At 43.6% G+C, this 14,694-nt stretch overlaps 1 protein-coding gene across 1 annotated transcript in view; it reads left to right on the top strand.

Moving 5' to 3' along the window:
- The window catches only part of LOC311313660 (discoidin domain-containing receptor 2-like), a gene marked incomplete at both ends in the record, with an annotated part of 6,734 nt that extends 5,107 nt beyond the window's left edge, over positions 1–1,627 (top strand). Inside the window, 4 exons of the mRNA XM_084443834.1 lie at positions 1–3; positions 111–345; positions 536–685; positions 1,496–1,627. The exon at positions 1–3 is cut by the window's left edge and continues 195 nt beyond it. Of these exons, the coding sequence (XP_084299960.1) occupies positions 1–3; positions 111–345; positions 536–685; positions 1,496–1,627 (520 nt within the window). The remainder of the gene's footprint in view (positions 4–110; positions 346–535; positions 686–1,495) is intronic.
- Positions 1,628–14,694: the final 13,067 nt, after the last annotated feature.

A 14,694-nucleotide genomic window follows, 5' to 3' on the forward strand; every position in this document is an offset into this window, starting at 1 on the left:
CAGGTGGGAGGACTGCGTGCGCACGCGTGTGTGTGTGTGTGTGTGTGTGTGTGTGTCACCGCTCGCTCGCTCGCTCACTCTCCGCCCCCTGGCTCTCTCTCCCCCTCTAGCTCCGGTAACCTGCGCTACATGGCTACTCAGATAGCGTCGGGGATGAGGTACCTCTCCTCCCTCAACTTCGTCCATCGAGACCTGGCCACCAGGAACTGCCTGGTGGGCAAAAACTTCACCATCAAGATCGCCGACTTCGGCATGAGCAGGAACCTGTACAGCGGGGACTATTACCGCATCCAGGGGCGCGCGGTGTTACCCATACGCTGGATGTCCTGGGAAAGCATCCTGCTGGTGAGGGCCCCCTGGTGGACACTGATGGAACGGCGCCCTTTTACTGGACTGGGCATGTGAACGGGGGCGTTCGTCCATTTAACTGTATTTCACTGCAGGGTGGTTATCTGCGATTCACATGGAGATTGTACTTAAGGGAATAAGGATATCCAAGCCAGACGGTTGACTGTACCTGCCTGTCTTCCCCCAGGGCAAGTTCACCACGGCCAGCGATGTGTGGGCGTTCGGCGTGACGCTGTGGGAGACGCTGACCTTCTGCAAGGAGCAGCCCTACTCCCAGCTGACTGACGAGCAGGTCATAGAGAACACAGGGGAGTTCTTCAGGGATCAGAAAAGACAGGTGAGAGGCAGCACAATAATAGATACATTGAATTGAAACCTTTATTGCCCCAGAGGGGAATTTGTTTACACATCAAGCATACAGAAAACATTAAAATGTACGCCCATCACCAACACCACAATGTCACCAACCACCATCATCGTCATCACCATCCTCACCAACATCATCGCATCAACATCATCATCACTGCAACAGGCATCAACAGCTGTTCAACAATTTCACAACATCAACATTCTCATAGGTTTACTCTCCGTTCAAGACACGGTCATAGGACATCTTGATTTGGTTCCACACTGGCCTGTGTGTGACCCAGTAGAGCAGCTGTCTCCTGTTTTTTTTTTGCCCCGATGCCCCCCTCCTCTAGGCTTTAAAGGTTTTATGGCAGGAGATCCCCCCCCCCCCCCCCAGGGGGCCCCTCCTCCCAGCTCTGTCATCATTCTTAATGTACGGTTCAGCTGTTAACCTGCAGAACTGGCCTACTGACTGGTAACCCTCTCATATCATTGGTTAGTGGAGTTGTGTGTGTATGGGTTGTACCCTCAGTGTATATGATGCTGTGTTTTGAGGATGATCACTGCTCTGTCTCCCTCAGAGAGCCCGGCTTTGCAAACTCCAGAGCTATTTGGAATAAAAGTGACCAGCTTTGGACTTGCAAAGATGAACCTTGGCATTCTCAACTACTCGTTTCTTAATTATTAGAATAAATCCCCTCAGCACACACACACACACACACACACACACACACAAGGACATTGTAGCTAGACGTGCAACCTGCCTCACACCCCTGGCTGTGCTCTCTGTGTGCTGCAGATCTACCTTCCCCAGCCGGTGCTGTGTTCCGACTCCGTCTACAAGATCATGCTCAGCTGCTGGACGAGGAACACCAAGGACAGGCCCTCCTTCCAGGAGATACACAGAGCCCTCCTGGACAGCCAGCCCTAGGCCCACGCAGGCCTCCCGGCCCAGTCTAAAGACAGGTTTTCGGACGGTGGCTCCCAATAATCGTGCCTATCATGAAATAGATCAGACCGTGTTTTTCAAATGCTATCCAGCTTTAAGCTACGACTGGAGAAGGACAGGCGGCAACCAACCAGTGGGTCCTGCACCGCCATTTTGGGGAGCACTGTTTTGTGGCCCGAGGCCCAAGAGAAACACTGGCTTATAGTGTCTGGTCAGCCAGAGACACTTGGGGTGCGCTCACATGACTCCTGTCAGCACATTCTCATTGGCTGAGGTGCTTAATACACATACAGTACACAGGTATGCATGCACACACACACACACACACACACACACACTGACAAATAGTAATACACACATTTGTACTTCACATATACACACATGAATACTAAGATCGACACATACTACATGCGGAAGAAAAAACACGTTCACACACACACACTCTCACACACACACACACACACACACACACACACACACACACACACACATACACACTCTCTCCCTTTATCAAACATCCTCTGTTAGCTCGTAGCTTGCCACAGCGGGAGAAGTCGGAGTAAAATGTAGCAATGAATGTTTGGCACTTTTTAAATGTGTTGTCTATTCCAAATTCTATTAGAAATAGTTTGTTCCCACCTTGAAATGTTTTGTGTGTTAGAGATACATTTAATGCACCATTGATGACTTAAAGGTGGGGTAGGTAGTTTGACATCAACAAGGCCTCCGATTGGTCATCTTTTTCAAAAGAACCCGCCCCTCCCTCCTGTCAATCATGATGTAGTCCCTCCCTCCAAACATGGCTGGTAGGTGTGGCGAGGTAGAGGCCCTGATTGGTCAATACATTCGGGCGTGGTGCATTCTTTGAATACAAAATACAGAGGCAGCGGTAAACACAGAGATCCAAGTTTATTCTCAGAGCACTTCTGTTACTGATAGCTGAAAGGATATTATCCCAATTTTACCAAATAAAGACAAAAGCAAACTACCTATCCCACCTTTAACTTTCTTGTGTTGTCTTTTATAAGACTGCTTGAATGTAAAAGACAAAATAAAATAAAATCTGATAGTGTTACATTTTTCATATGAATGCCATCTTAATCCTCTCCCCTTCAGTTTCAGATAATATTGGACCTAGAGTACTTTGACAGTGGTACGTTGTTTCAATGGTAAATGATATGTTGGTACAGGTATGTGTCATGACTGTGTATTTCAACAGCTATTGTTAAATCTCAAATACCAATATTTTGTATCAGTATTTATATGTATTGTTTATATTTGTTTGTTTGGTTTTTATGTAGAATGTTTATGTATTGATGTCTACATTAGCCTTATACAGGTGCATCTCAAAAAATTAGAATTAAAATAAATTGTGGAAAAGTTCATTATTTTCTGTTGGCCTAATTTCATTCGAAAAGTAAAGATTCCATATGTTATAGATTCATTACACATGAAGTGAAATAGTTCAAGGCTGATTGCCTCCATGCCACACTGATGCAGTAATTTGTGCAAAAGGAACCCCGACCAAGTATTAAGTGTACAAATGAACATACTGAAAATATACAATCATAAAGATTAAAACAAAAAAGGCTTGACATATTTCACTTTGTGAAATGGATCTAGAATACATTAAAGTTTCACTTTTTGAATTAAATTACGGAAAATAATGAACTTCACAATATTCTAATTTTTGGGATGCACATGTATTTCCTCACCTTGCATTGTAACTGCACCATTTTATACAATTTAGTTATATAGTATTTCATCTGATGCAAAAGCTTAGTATGAAGTACGTCAAAGCCTAGTTATATTTCCTCTACAAACACTGTCTGAGATTGAACACAGATGTGACACTTAAGCTACGTTTGTTCATGCTCATTCAATACTTGATCGGACCAAAAGTGCTCGTCAGAATGGGCTTTAACGGATCAGATGCACGTGGAGATGTGTCATTGGAAAGTGAAACGTAGGCTACTTCCATGAACATGTATCGTGTTTACCCACAGACTATAACTGCTACCAAGCCATCATTGAGTTGTGTTGAGGATGTAGAAAATTAATCAACCTGTTATCAACCAGATTGAAAATGTTTACAATTATTATCTCTGTTGAAAGAGAGAGCTTGGAGGTCTAGGAAGGTGGTGATCAGAAGCGGTAGTGTGCTGCCTAGGAAATAACGGCCAGTCTGTCAAAGACACCGTTGATTTATGGCTGTGACAAAAACTATGTTTGTTTACTGAGCTGCAGTAAAAAAAAAAAACTATAAAAAAAAACCTCATCTTGACCCTTCTGTTCTTAGTCCACCTCCAGGTGAGAAAGGAACCCCATGCCCTTTGTGTTCTAGATTCCTCTATTCAACTTTACTCAGGGGCCGGTTCCCTCTTATCAGTGACCTTTACACCTTCACCTTATCCAGATCACCAGAGGCCACCGGTTATAACTCTAGGCTACAGTAGGGCTGTCTACAGTAGGGTAGTCTACAGTAGGGCTGAGTAGGGCTGTCTACAGTAGGGCTGAGTAGGGCTGTCTACAGTAGGGTTGAGTAGGGCTGTCTACAGTAGGGTTGTCTACAGTAGGGCTGAGTAGGGCTGTCTACAGTAGGGTTGTCTACAGTAGGGCTGAGTAGGGCTGTCTACAGTAGGGTTGTCTACAGTAGGGCTGTCTACAGTAGGGCTGAGTAGGGCTGTCTACAGTAGGGTTGTCTACAGTAGGGTTGTCTACAGTAGGGCTGTCTATAGTAGGGTTGTCTATAGTAGGGTTGTCTACAGTAGGGCTGTCTACAGTAGGGTTGGCATCAGTAGGGTTGTCTACAGTAGGGTTGTCTACAGTAGAGCTGTCTACAGTAGGGTTGTCTACAGTAGGGTTGTCGGGTCTAATTCTGGCCACAAGACCCAAAGCAAACTCATCTGATTCTGCTCTGAATGCTTCATTCTTTAGCTTGTTACATATTTTCATATTTTCTTGCTTTGCTTTCTAATTTGCCCCTGAGCTGTATATTACCCCAATGGGAGTTTTCTGTACATATTACACCGTATCTATGGTCTGGCATTTCTGTCCTATTTAAGTAGGGGATAAGGCATGCATTGATCTCCATTAGACAAAGGGACTTTGTTTATAACATCTCAGTGCTATATATGAATGCTTTATTAATGTCAGTTATAATTGGACTGAGTCATATGTATTGTAAGTTGTATAGAATTTATTGCACACAAAGAAATTCAGTAATTTTTTTGTTTTTTTAGATTATTACTCAAATATGTTTGGACATGAAAATGTTTTATTTCATTGTGAGTTGTATTCTGTTTCTGATGCTTTGTGATTAAATGAGAATAAAAATATCGAGGGATTGTCTTGTCTGCATTAAGTTGAAACCCTCAAACCGTCTTGATCCTGGGCTGACTGTAGTCGCAACGCTATTGGCGTGTGCTGCCTTTTCATCCAATCACATCATATGGGCGGGTACAAACTCTTCAGAAACATTCCATCGGACTGGACTTGAAGCTGTAGAACAGGAGTCCTCTCCAATCTTCCTGAACATTCACATGTATGTAGTACAAGCAATTCTGATCAGAGAGCTTCCACTCATGGGTGTCTAGTCCATTCCTAGGCCGAGCAGTGACAAATGTAATTATTTCCACCTGAAAAAAAACACAAGGGGTATGTATGGCGTTTTTTTTTCAGACCAGATTTCTTTTTATCTACAATCTTCCTGAACATTCACACGTATGTAGTACAAGCCATTCTGATCAGAGATCTGCCACCCAGGGGTGTCTAGTCCAGTCCTAGGCCGAGCAGTGACAAATCTAATTATTTCCACCTGAAAAAAAACATAAGGGGTATGTATGGCTTTTTTTTTTTCAGACCAAATTTATTTCTATCTATAATCTTCATGAACATTCACAGGTATGTAGTACAAGCAATTCTGATCAGAGATCTGCCACCCAGGGGTGTCTAGTCCAGTCCTAGGCTGAGCAGTGACAAATTTAATTATTTCCACCTGAAAAAAAACATAAGGGGTATGTATGGCGTTTTTTATTTTACAGACCAAATTTATTTTTATCTACAATCTTCATGAACATTCACAGGTATGAAGTACAAGCCATTCTGATCAGAGATCTGCCACCCAGGGGTGTCTAGTCCAGTCCTAGGCCGAGCAGTGACAAATTTAATTATTTCCACCTGAAAAAAAACAAGGGGTAAGGTAAGCATGGCGCTTTTTTTTCAGACCAAATTTATTTTTATCTACAATCTTCATGAACATTCACAGGTATGTAGTACAAGCAATTCTGATCAGATATCAGTCACTCATGGGTGTCTAGTCCATTCCTAGGCCGAGCAGTGACAAATCTTATCATTTCCACCGGAAAAAAAACATCAGCGGTATGTATGCGTTTTTTTTTCAGACCAGATTTCTTTTTATCTACAATCTTCCTGAACATTCACACGTATGTAGTACAAGCCATGGTGATCAGAGATCTGCCACCCAGGGGTGTCTAGTCCAGTCCTAGGCCGAGCAGTGACAAATTTAATTATTTCCACCTGAAAAAAAACTTAAGGGGTATGTATGGCGGTTTTTTTTCAGACCAAATTTATTTTTATCTACAATATTCCTGAACATTCACATGTATGTAGTACAAGCCATTCTGATCAGAGATCTGCCACCCAGGGGTGTCTAGTCCAGTCCTAGGCCGAGCAGTGACAAATCTAATTATTTCCACCTGAAAAAAAACATAAGGGGTATGTATGGCAGTTTTTTTTCAGACCAAATTTATTTCTATCTTTAATCTTCATGAACATTCACAGGTATGTAGTACAAGCCATTCTGATCAGAGATCTGCCACCCAGGGGTGTCTAGTCCATTCCTAGGCCGAGCAGTGACAAATCTAATTATTTCCACCTGAAAAAAAACATAAGGGGTAAGTATGCGTTTTTTTTTCAGACCAAATTTAATTTTATCTACAATCTTCCTGAACATTCACATGTATGTAGTACAAGCAATTCTGATCAAAGATCTGCCACTCATGGGTGTCTAGTCCAGTCCTAGGCCGAGCAGTGACAAATCTAATTATTTCCGCCTGAAAAAAACATAAGGGGTATGTATGCGTTTTTTTTTCAGACCAGATTTCTTTTTATCTACAATCTTCCTGAAAATTCACACGTATGTAGTACAAGCCATTCTGATCAGAGATCTGCCACCCAGGGGTGTCTAGTCCAGTCCTAGGCCGAGCAGTGACAAATCTAATTATTTCCACCTGAAAAAAAACATAAGGGGTATGTATGGCGTTTTTTTTTTCAGACCAAATTTATTTCTATCTATAATCTTCATGAACATTCACAGGTATGTAGTACAAGCAATTCTGATCAGAGATCTGCCACTCATGGGTGTCTAGTCCATTCCTAGGCCGAGCAGTGAGAAATCTTATCATTTTCACCTGAAAAAAAACATAAGGGGTATGTATGGCGTTTTTTTTTTTCAGACCAAATTTATTTCTATCTATAATCTTCCTGAACATTCACAGGTATGTAGTACAAGCAATTCGGATCAGAGATCTGCCACTCATGGGTGTCTAGTCCATTCCTAGGCCGAGCAGTGACAAATCTAATTATTTCCGCCTGAAAAAAAACATAAGGGGTATGTATGGCGGGTTTTTTTCAGACCAAATTTATTTCTATCTTTAATCTTCATGAACATGCACAGGCATGTAGTACAAGCAATTCTGATCAGAGATCTGCCACTCATGGGTGTCTAGTCCATTCCTAGGCCGAGCAGTGACAAATCTAATTATTTCCACCTGAAAAAAAACATAATGGGTATGTATGGCGGTTTTTTTTTCAGACCAGATTTATTTCTATCTATAATCTTCATGAACATTCACAGGTATGTAGTACAAGCCATTCTGATCAGAGATCTGCCACCCAGGGGTGTCTAGTCCAGTCCTAGGCCGAGCAGTGACAAATCTAATTATTTCCACCTGGAAAAAAACATAAGGGGTATGTATGGCGTTTTTTTTTCAGACCAAATTTATTTTTATCTACAATCTTCCTGAACATTCACATGTATGTAGTACAAGCAATTCTGATCAAAGATCTGCCACTCATGGGTGTCTAGTCCATTCCTAGGCCGAGCAGTGACAAATCTAATTATTTCCGCCTGAAAAAAAACATAAGGGGTATGTATGCGTTTTTTTTTCAGACCAGATTTCTTTTTATCTACAATCTTCCTGAACATTCACACGTATGTAGTACAAGCCATTCTGATCAGAGATCTGCCACCCAGGGGTGTCTAGTCCAGTCCTAGGCCGAGCAGTGACAAATCTTATCATTTTCACCTGAAAAAAAACATAAGGGGTATGTATGGCGTTTTTTTTTTCAGACCAAATTTATTTCTATCTATAATCTTCCTGAACATTCACAGGTATGTAGTACAAGCAATTCGGATCAGAGATCTGCCACTCATGGGTGTCTAGTCCATTCCTAGGCCGAGCAGTGACAAATCTAATTATTTCCGCCTGAAAAAAAACATAAGGGGTATGTATGGCGGGTTTTTTTCAGACCAAATTTATTTCTATCTTTAATCTTCATGAACATGCACAGGCATGTAGTACAAGCAATTCTGATCAGAGATCTGCCACTCATGGGTGTCTAGTCCATTCCTAGGCCGAGCAGTGACAAATCTTATTATTTCCACCGGAAAAAAAACATAAGGGGTATGTATGCGTTTTTTTTTCAGACCAGATTTCTTTTTATCTACGATCTTCATGAACATTCACAGGTATGTAGTACAAGCAATTCTGATCAGATATCAGTCACTCATGGGTGTCTAGTCCAGTCCTAGGCTGAGCAGTGACAAATCTAATTATTTCCACCTGAAAAAAAACATAAGGGGTATACTCTTCAAAGTCCTTTTCAACTTTCAATCTGAGACGGTTCAGGTTTCAGCGAGCGGGGGTAGGGTCCGCCCAGGGGCAGTGGCGGAAATTACACCAGCAGGGCGCGCTTTAAGCGCTTACCGTACCAGTTTGCTCCTTGTACTGCCTTCACATAACACAATACATCACTGGACGGGCCACCTTTGACCTTTCAACTTTCAATCTGAGACGGTTCAGGTTTCAGCGAGCGGGGGTAGGGTCCGCCCAGGGGCCGTGGCGGGAATTACACCAGCAGGGCCCTTCAAGCGCTTTAAGCTTTAAGCGCTTACCGTGTCAGTTTGCTCCTTGTACTGCCTTCACATAACACAATACACCATGAGTAGAGTGGGCGGAGGGAGTGAGACACAATAGAATTGGGGAAGGGGTGATGCTCCACTCAAAGTTAGAGAGCTTGAAACTAGGAGGAGGACCTCAGGGTACTAGACATCGCACGAACTTGAATCAGTTCAGCCAGATATATTTTATCATGGCTTTGTGACTGTCAATAAACACTTGAAAACTATTTCTTAGTATAGCGCTTGAAACTAGGAGGAGGACCTCAGGGTTCTAGACGTCGCACACACTTGAATCAGTTCAGCCAGATATATTTTATAAACACTTGAAAACCACATGTAATATTTTGTACGTCAATCGGCACGGGTCCGTGTCTTTCACCAATTCCATTGTTTTGATTTTTCTATGATAAAGGGGAATTAAAAACTAGACAATGGGAGGCACTCATATGACAGAACACACGTATACCATGCCACTCCAGTCTAAGAATGAACAAGTATCAAAACCCGAGAGGCTATGTGGATTCTCTCCCTCCCGTTACACTAAATTTACAGAATACGCTCAATCTGAGACGGTTCAGGTTTCAGCGAGTGGGGGCAGGGTTATGCACACAGCTCAGGTCCCTGGACTGGAGGTAGTTGGTCCACCCAGGGGTGGTGGCGGGAATTACACCAACGGTACAGCTTGGTATACCATCTTAATAAGCAATATTTTGTTTGTGAATCGGCACAGGTCCATGTCTTTAATCAAAAATCACTACACTGGTTACCAGTCAACTCTAGAATAGACTTTAAAATACTATTACTAGTCTATAGATCTCTCCACAGTCACTCACCAGAATATATTTCAGACATGCTTGTTAAGTACATGCCCAACAGACCACTCAGATCCTCAGGTACTGAACTTTTAACAGTTCCAAAAGCCAGGACCAAGAAACACGGAGAGGCAGCTTTTAGTTTCTATGCCCCAACCTCTGGAACACCCTACCGGAGTGCCTAAGAAGGGCCGAAACAACAGAGGTCTTCAAGCGAGACCTCAAGACGTACCTTTTCGACCTAGCCTACAAGGATAAATACATTGGTATTTATCCTGCTATGCACTGTATGTATATCAAGTAGTGTACAGAAGCTGGTTACCCTGAAACAGGCTTGTTCTGTTCTGACAGCTGTGTTGCTTCAATGGCTCAGTGTGCTACTAACCATTTTCTGCCTCCCCTAGTGCCTCTCTCTCTCCCTCCTATCCTCTAACCAGTGTCAGCTGTGGAGCTGTGGATGTCGTAGTATTTAGTACACACACACACACACACACACACACACACACACACACACACACACACGTACACACAGACACACATCAGTCCACATCCGGCTTAGGCCTGGACCTGATGCTCTTAGCCTTTCTTGCTCTGAAAATTTAATTTAATGTAATTTATTGTTCTTTAAATGTTCTTAGCCATTAGACAAATATATTCCAGGAGCTTGCCCCAGGTTGCCTGTTTCAATATCTGTGTGGTCTGTATGGCTCTATGTGCTACTAACCCTGTTCTGCCTTCCCTCTCCCTAGTGCCTCTCTCTCTCCCTCCTATCTTCTAACCAGGTCCAGTGGATGCCCCACTGTCACCAGCAGACCTCCCGGAGTCCGATAGATACCCCCGTGTCTGCTGTGGATGTCGTAGCATGTCCGTAGAATGTCCTCTCTCCTATGATGCTTTTTAGCCTCTCTTACTCTGAAATGTAATTTAATGTAATGTATTGCTTTATAAATGTTCTTAGCCGGTAGACAAACATACTCCAGGAGCTTGCTCGATCGCCTTGTTGAGAGGGGTCAGGGAATAATTTTTACAGCTCACTTATCTGGCCCCCGGGTGATTACTGTTTTGTTGCTTCCCTCTGGAATATGTAGGGGTGGGTCGTATGCCCACCTCCCTTGTTCTCTGTAAAGCGCATTGTGTTGCCTCTGGGTATGAAATGCGCTATACAAATAAAACTTTGATTGATTGATTTGATTAATCAATTCCATAGGTAGCCTCCACGTTTATTGAAGTATTCTATTGATGCACAGTGTATGTATGATGGATGTACTGTTTTAGTGTTATGCATTTGTTGTTTGGTGCAAAATATCTCTCCTTGTTTTACAAGCTTAATGTTATTTGTTCACATGTTCTTAAGAGGTCCAGACAGATAGAACAGGAAAACTGGTCCTGGTCAATCAGAACTCCCTGCTGGGCCATGCTGGTGTGTCAGGGACAGTCACTCACTCACAGACGCAGAGAGATAAGAGTTTGAGAGAGAAAAAGAAGGAGAGCGAGAGAGACGGAGAGAACACTTTCGTTTCCTAGGAATAGAGAGTGAGTACTGGGAGGAGCAAGGGATTTCCTGGTTCTGACAGGGGGCGTGGTTTAGAGAGAGAGAGAGAGAGAGAAAAAAAAGGAAGAAAGGAGATTTCTAATTGTTTTGTCCTTTGCTTGATATTTCCAACAAAAAATATCTACATAGTGATGATTGTTCATTTCAACTGAGGTCAGGTGTCTGCTGGAAGGGATTAACCCTTCACATATGAACTGTTGCAATATTAAATATCTTGTTCATGTTCTAAAGTACTGAATCCCTGTGTCCTGTGTGTATTCCTGCTCATCAACTCTAGTTTGATCGATGTAGAGAGCTTTTAGAAAGCAAGTGCACAGATTTATCAGAAGCAGAACACTCAGAAAATGCACCAAACCTGATCTGTTGTACAGATAAAACTCTAGACGACATGTTAGAAAAGCATTGTGTAGGGTTGGCCGGTGTAATGTAGGCAGGAAAACAGAAAACAACATGAGCTGCTAGCATGGTTTATTCACCATCATTTTCGCGGTACATTTTCACTTCACTTTCTGTATTATATTCTATCATTACTCACAATGTGGAACAACCAATAGTCTGAACTTAGAGTGCCACCTAGTGGCCTAACTGGATATAGAACTGCGTTGCGTTATGCCTTAATGCCAGTATTGTACAACACAACACATTTGTTTTTCATATTTAATGTTCATTCCAATAGCATTAAGAAAGTACACCATAGAAAATATTCCACATGTATCTACATTTATTGAAAATGTTTCACTTTGGGTTACGGACTATTAATCAGTAGGAACAGCCAACCCTTATTCCAGCATTGAAATAGTCTTTGACCTTTGTCTATTTCAACTGTCTTTGAACTTTGACCTCACATGTCTGGTTTTGCTGTTCATCACGCTGATTTACCACCCGTCCCATCCTCAGAAGATACTGGGAACTGATGGTGCTCTTCAATTCCCTCAACGTGCTTGTGCGCTGTGAATGGCATCTCTGAATCCCTGTGTACCCCTTCCTCCCTCCTCACGCCATGACATCTCCTCCCTTTGACGCACTGATATTACATTCATCCCCCCGTCTCCTCTTCCTCTCCTCTCCTCTCCTCTCCTCTCCTCTCCTCTCCTCTCCTCTCCTCTCCTCTCCTCTCCTCTCCTCTCCTCTCCTCTCCTCTCCTCTCCTCTCCTCTCCTCCTCTCCTCTATCACACCCTAACAAACACCAGTCTGGCTGAGTACGCCAGGTCGGCCAGATAGAGCAGGAAGTTGAGGGCGGTGAGCACCGACACGGTCACAAGCCGGGGGAAGTCTCTGGCCGCCGCCCAGGTAGCGCTTGTGGAACTGGAAGACGGGCCAGATGATGGTGGCCGTCAGGTACATGAGCGCCCCCAGCAGGCCGTAGGTGGACAGGAAGCTGGGGAAGGGGAACGGGAGGCAGCCGGTGCACACACACACACACACACACACACACACACACACACACACACACACACACACACACACACACACACACACACACACACACACACAGGGAGAGAATCACCATCATTATTATAGGCCAAGCAGATGCAGAGATGTGTTCAATGTGTTTCAAAGTGAACCCAAAATCTTCTGGTGACACTTTTCCTTACTGAACCAGACAGGACCACTTGTTGCTCTCCTTACTTTAGTGATGCCCAGGTCCATTAGTTTAAATGTTTTAACTGAGCGGTTTTCTCAGATCTACTCCAACACACCTGTGAAGGAGATGCTGGACCACTCCCCCTTGATCACGTCCTCTAGTTTCTCTCTCAGCTCAGAGACAGCCTTAGTCACATCACTGAAGAACTGAAGAGAAGGGACAGAGACGCTGGGGAGGTCTGAAGATACACTGGGACTGGAAACAGACTGGTAAAGATTCACTATAGGTCATTTATACCATGAGCTCATGAGCTAACTGGCTATCCCGCTCTTAGTGTGCTGGATTAGCATTGGAAGCATTGGAACTGATGTGTCCAGGTGACAAGACCTATCTTAATTAATCAGACATTATTTCATGTCATTTCCATTCACAGCTATTTAAGTGGAAGGACTAGCTTCCGTCCACTGCCTGAACCGTGCCTGACTGGAGAACCAAGAACCTGCCTGAACCTTGCCTGACTGGAGAACCAAGAACCTGCCTGACCCCCTCGCTTGTCTGACTACCACGTTCCTGCCTGACCCCCTCGCCTGTCTGACTACCATGTTCCTGCCTGACCCCCTCGTCTGTCTGACTACCACGTTCCTGCCTGACCCCCTCGCCTGTCTGACTACCACGTTCCTGCCTGACCCTCTCGTCTGTCTGACTACCACGTTCCTGCCTGAACCCCTCGCCTGTCTGACTACCACGTTCCTGCCTGACCCCCTCGCCTGTCTGACTACCACGTTCCTGCCTGACCCCCTCGTCTGTCTGACTACCACGTTCCTGCCTGACCCCCTCGCCTGTCTGACTACCACGTTCCTGCCTGACCCTCGCCAGTAAACGTGCCCCAACGTGGGTTTGTCCCCATACGCCTGTCATGTCTGCTCTTGGGTCCTCCTCCACTAGCCCTAACAGAATCTATTACAACATGTTTACACATAGTAATTATGATAGTGATAGGGTGCAGAGATGGAAGAGGAAAAACAACAGCCAAACAGAGAGAGAGAGAGAGAGAGAGAGAGAGGGGGAGAGAGAGAGAGAGAGAGAGAGAGAGAGATGGAAGAGGAAAAACAACAGCCAAACAGAGAGAGAGGGAGAGAGAGAGGGAAAGAGAGAGAGAGAGAGGGAAAGAGAGAGAGAGAGAGAGGGAGAGATGGAAAGACGGAGAGAAGGATGAAAGGATGTAAGGTGGTGACGGGGAGGAAGGGAGGGAAAGAGTTTTAGTAATAAGAGCAAATTCCACACATTTTCATACAGTAATGAAATGTCTTTCAGTTTCATATGCCTTTATTTAATCTTTACTTCAGGATGAAATATAACAGCCACTTAGGTAACAGTAGGAGAGAAAACAACTAACCAATCATTTAAACAGCAGTCATGAACACCAACATTCATGAATACCTGATTCAGTCATTATAAAAAAAAAAACTTATACAGTATCAAAGTTCATCAACAATATCATCCTTTATAATAGATGCTTATAAATGAATCTAAGACAAAAGTATTATATACAATGATCAAGTTGAAATTACAATATTAAAGAACCAAAGTTCAACTATTATAAACAAATGATGGCATGAAGATTTCCTTCTATTAGGCCTCCTGAAGTACAATGCAAGAACAATTATTAGTAATCAACTGAATCTATAAAAACAAAATGACTGAGAAAAGCGTGACTGCATGAAGGCATTCAAACCCAGGATAGAGTGGCTGGGTGAATCTAGTCTGAACTCTGCTTCATGAGGTTCCAAACCTGAGCCAGAGGCAACGTTACGTTCCTCTCCTCTTCCCCTCCCCCCCCCCCTCATCTCCTCCCCCCTACTCTCCCCCCATCCTCTGGAAGGATCCCCCTCCCT

This window comes from Borostomias antarcticus (genome assembly GCF_949987555.1).
Source record: "Borostomias antarcticus genome assembly, chromosome: 10".
NCBI lineage: Eukaryota > Metazoa > Chordata > Actinopteri > Stomiiformes > Stomiidae > Borostomias > Borostomias antarcticus.